Source organism: Scyliorhinus canicula, chromosome 29 (genome assembly GCF_902713615.1).
Source record: "Scyliorhinus canicula chromosome 29, sScyCan1.1, whole genome shotgun sequence".
Classification (NCBI taxonomy): domain Eukaryota; kingdom Metazoa; phylum Chordata; class Chondrichthyes; order Carcharhiniformes; family Scyliorhinidae; genus Scyliorhinus; species Scyliorhinus canicula.
In genome coordinates this window covers 6,203,852-6,208,581 of record NC_052174.1, presented here as the reverse complement: position 1 = coordinate 6,208,581, position 4,730 = coordinate 6,203,852, and the positions used below count along the sequence as shown (strand labels likewise).

At 42.4% G+C, this 4,730-nt stretch overlaps 1 protein-coding gene across 1 annotated transcript; it reads right to left on the bottom strand.

Annotated features, from left to right (window-relative positions):
• Positions 1–407: 407 nt before the first annotated feature.
• LOC119958284 (probable G-protein coupled receptor 139) lies at positions 408–4,506 on the bottom strand. The gene is made up of 2 exons (XM_038786716.1): positions 4,410–4,506; positions 408–1,303 (listed from the first exon to the last, which is right to left on the bottom strand). The coding sequence occupies exons 1-2, from the start codon at positions 4,504–4,506 to the stop codon at positions 408–410; spliced, it is 993 nt and encodes a 330-aa protein (XP_038642644.1).
• Positions 4,507–4,730: the final 224 nt, after the last annotated feature.

Sequence of the window (4,730 nt, the reverse complement as noted above, 5' to 3'; positions counted from 1 at the left end):
TGTGACAATAAGCTTTTATTATTTACTGCTGTACAGGTGCCTGTCCAAGAGTCGCTTAAATGTCCCCAATGACCCTGACTCCACCACCTCTGCTGGAAGTGCATTCCACCCACTCTCTGTGTAAAGAACCTACCACTGACATCTCCCCCGTACCATCATCCAATCACCTTAAAATTAGATTATTTTTCTCAGTTGTGGAGCGGAATTTCCACTGCTGTTCAATTACGTGCTAAAATCAACAATGTAGAGAATGCGTGTAGCAGTTCAGTTGTTGCCAGTACATGGCCAGAAGGTTCAGAAATACGGCATTAAAAAAATTCCGAGCAAACTAGATTGAAAGAAAAGATTAAGAAATAAAACAGCAAGACACAGAAGCACCGAATAATGTTAGAAAGCGTGATTTCTTATCATCTAACTAATTTGACCATCATGGAAAGGGGATACTTCACTCCATTCGCCAACTCTTCTCTGAATTTCCTCTGCGTCACTGTATAGACAAAAGTGTTTGTGCAGCAGCTGAGAAGCTGCAGCATTGAGCCTATTTCCCGAACAAATGCGGGCACTGAAACGGAATATTTCAAGTAATCTAATCGTTTCAATATCGAACAAACTGTAAACACCACCCACAGCACTATGAAATTTCCCGATATGAGAAACAACAAAATCATGGATTTCCTTCGGTTGCCCATCTCTAGGTCACTGGGAGTTTCCCCGTTGCTTCGGCGCTGGAGTCGCCTGCGGGCTCTGCTGCTCACCAGTACGTGCCTGACCGTCAATGCATTGAGCAGTAGAATCAAAAGAAATGGAATCAAAGGCGTTACAATGTAATGAATTAATTCAACTATGGCCCAGATCAGTGAATGGGATACACTGGTGCCCACGCTACAGAACCAGGAACTGTTCGAGAGCCAATATTTATGTGTAAACATAAAATACCAGGAAATATTCTTCAAAAGGCTCAACACTGTCACAATTCCGAGGACCATTGCGGCAATTCTTTCAGTGCAATGTTTAGATTTTAGCTTCTGGCAAGAAATGGCTACAAATCGATCAAAGGTGAAAGTGACCGTGAACCATACGGAACAGTCAGTGACAGCATAAAGCAGTACTGCATGGATATTACACAATGGGATTATGCGCACAAAGTTAAATTGTTCCCAATAAACAATAGGAATTTGCCTCAATATCAGATCGATGATGACAACGAACAAATCCGCTGCTGCCATGGCCACCAGGTAGTAAGTAACGCATTTAGAGAGACCACACTTTCCCCGGCATAGAATGGCAATCGTTACTACGTTAACTGTAAATAAGAGCAAAATGTGAAAATTATTCAGCTGACACGCAACAGAAGTTTAAAGATCTGTCTGAGCAAAGGAATAGGCTGCATAACAGGGATATATATAAATATTACGATGTTGATGCATATCAATGCACTGATGCTATTGTCCTTCGAGCTAGGGGAGGTCATGGGTTGCACGGTATTGTCGGAGGAGCCTTGGTGATTTGTTTGACTGAGCATTTGTAGATGGTACATATTTGTGCTCCTGTGAATCAGATATGGAGGAGGGATAGTATGTTTATGGAAATGGATTTGGAGCTGCTGAAGTAGGCTAGGTTCTCCTTGGTATTGTTGTGCTTCTTAGTACAGCTGGAGTCTCACGCATTTAATAAATGAAGAGTATTCCAAAGGGCATCTATCATGACTTTGGATGATAGAAAGAATTTAGAAAGTCAGGAGGTGAAGTTTTGTCTACTGTGTACGTACTTTGTATGTTTTCTTGGCCACAGAAAAACACTTTTCACTGTGCTTCGGCACATAGAACATAGAAGAATACAACACAGAACAGGCCCTTCGGCCCACGATGTTGTGCAAAACCTTTGTCCTAGATTAAGAACAAATTTAACTAAAGCCCATCATTCTACCGTAATCCATGTACCTATCTAATAGCCGCTTGAAGGTCCCTAATGTTTCCGACTCAACTACTTCCACGGGTAGTGCATTCCATGCCCCCACTACTCTCTGGTTGAAGAACCTACCTCTGACATATGTTTCACCATTCACCTTAAATTTATGGCTGCTTGTAATGGTTTGTTCCACCCGGGGAAAAAGTCTCTGACTGTCTACTCTATCTGTTCCCCTGATCATCTTATAAACCTCTCTCAAGTCGCCCCTCATTCTTCTCCATTCTAATGAGAAAATACATAGTACACTCAACCTTTCATCATAAGACCTGCTCTCCATTCCAGGGAACATTCTGGTGAACCCCCTTTGCACCTTTTACAAAGCTTCCACATCCTTCCTAAAATGAGGCGACCAGAATTGCACACAGTACTCCAAATGTGGCCTGACCAAGGTTTTGCACAGCTGCATAATCACCTCATGGCTCTTACATTCAACCCATCTGGTAATGAACGCTAGCACACCACAGGCCTTCTTCACAGCTCTATCCACTTGACTGACAACTTTCAAAGATCTATTAACATAGACCCCAAGTTCTCTCTGCTCCTCCACATTGCCAATAACCCTACTGTTAACCCTGTATTCCACATTCATATTTGTCCTTCCAAAATGGACAACCTCACACTTGTCAGGGTTAAACGCCATCTGCCACTTCTGAGCCCAGCTCTGCGTCCTATCTATGTCTCTTTGCAGTGAAGAACAGCCCTCCTCACTATCCTCAACTCCACCAATCTTCGTATCGTCTGCAAGTTTTCTGACCCACCCTTCAGCTGCCTCATCCAAGTCATTAATGAAAATCACAAACAGCAGAGGACCCAGAACTGATTCCTGCGGTACTCCATTGGTAATTGGGCTCCAGGCTGAATATTTGCCATCCACCACCACTCTCTGACTTCTATCAATTAGCCAGTTCGTTCTCCAACTGGCCAAATTTCCCACTATGCCATGCCTCCCTACTTTCTGCATAAACTTACCATGGGGAACCTTATTAAATGCCTTACTAAAATCCATGTACACTACATGCACTGCTTTACCTTCATCCACGTGCTGGTCACCTCAAATAATTCAATAATACTTGTGAGGCAAGACCTACCCCTAACAAATCCGTGCTGACTATCCCTAATCAAGCAGTGTCTTTCCAGATGCTCAGAAATCCTATCCCTCAGTATCATTTCCATTACTTTGCCTACCGCCGAAGTAAGACTAACTGGCCTGTAATTCCCAGGGTTATCCCTATTCCCTTTTTTGAACAGGGGCACGACATTCGCCACTCTCCAATCCTCTGGTACCACCCCTGTTGACAGCGAGGACGAAAAGATCATTGCCAACGGCTCTGCAATTTCATTTCTTGCTTCCCTTAGAATCCTTGGATATATCCCGTCAGGCCCGGGGGATTTGTCTATCGTCAAGTTTTTCAAAATGCCCAACACATCTTCCTTTCTAACAAGTATCTCCTCGAGCTTACCAGTCAGTGACAATAAATCAAATCAAATCAAAATCCAATCAAATCAACTAATCGTAAAGCTTCCACTGAATTATTGTTTAAACAGATTGTCAATTAACATATTGTTTCTGGATATTTTTTTATGTTGGCCTTTAAAGAATTGTCATGTCTCTTTGTCCTCTTCCTCTGCTTAACATGCAATAGTTTATCATGTCCGTGGTTATTGAATAGGTATTTCATGCTCCTATGTTCTAACCCTGTTTCGAACAGAATGTACATAAAGCAGCTTTAAGTCTGCTGTGCGCAGGCAGCACGGTGGCGCAGTGGGTTAGCACTGCAGCCTCACGGCGCCGCAGTCCCAGGTTCGATCCCAGCTTTGGGTCACTGTCTATGTGGAGTTTGCATATTCTCCCCATGTTTGCGTAGGTTTCGACTCCACATCCCAAAAATGTACAAGTGAGGAAGATTGGGCACGCTAGATTGACAGTTAACTGGGGAAGATTAATTGGGTGTTCTCATTTTTTTTTAAAAAAGTCTTCTGTGAACAGATGTGTCCAGCGGCCAATGAACAGAGGAGCATATGTTGATTTGATAAACCAAAATAGGACATATATATTATCCTATATCATATACCTATCCACCCATCCGAATTGTCTATCTCCATAGAACTGCCCGTCCGTCGCTCCATTCATTCATCTGTCCATCCATTCATCCATCTGTCTGTCCATCTGTATCGATCTATGTCACTATCTATCAATTCAGCTCTCATTCTGCTCTGCCAGAAAGAGATGAAGAAAGAGAGACTGAAAATGAAATAAAGGATGGAAGGAAAGAGCGAGGGAGCAGTAAATAAATAAAGACAGAAATAAGTTTTTGTCTCGAACTGTGCTGACTGTTGTGATATGAGAAACATAATTAAAGAAAGAACGACACACGCAACCTAAAATAAGACGTATTGTTAATTTGAGATTATTGATCCAATTGCTGTAGGTCATTACATACCCGGAACACCAACTGCAGCTAAGACGGGATAGTAAATTCTCTGAATATCGGCAATTGCCCAGAGAATCTTGAGCTTGGTCAAAAAGTTGAGCGACATTATCCTCACTTCCCTGAGAGCAAATGGTTCAAAATGTCTCCATGACGTTGCGAACGATTCTCACTGATACATTTACAAGATTCGTCCCAATTATAGGAGAGCGGATTCAACCAGCTGCAAAATCATATCCCAAGCTGCCTCGGCTTAATTGCAATCAAAAACCAAACAGAGAGAGAGAGAGAGAGAAAGAAAGACAGAAATAAAGAGAGAAAGAAGAAAGAATG

Bases quoted from the DNA above. Each gene is read 5' to 3' on its own strand.
- LOC119958284 (XM_038786716.1), bottom strand. From the start codon at position 4,506: ATGTCGCTCAACTTTTTGACCAAGCTCAAGATTCTCTGGGCAATTGCC. The intron at 1,304-4,409 runs GTATGTAATGAC...TCTTATTTACAG, and splicing joins AGCTGCAGTTGGTGTTCCGG to TTAACGTAGTAACGATTGCC.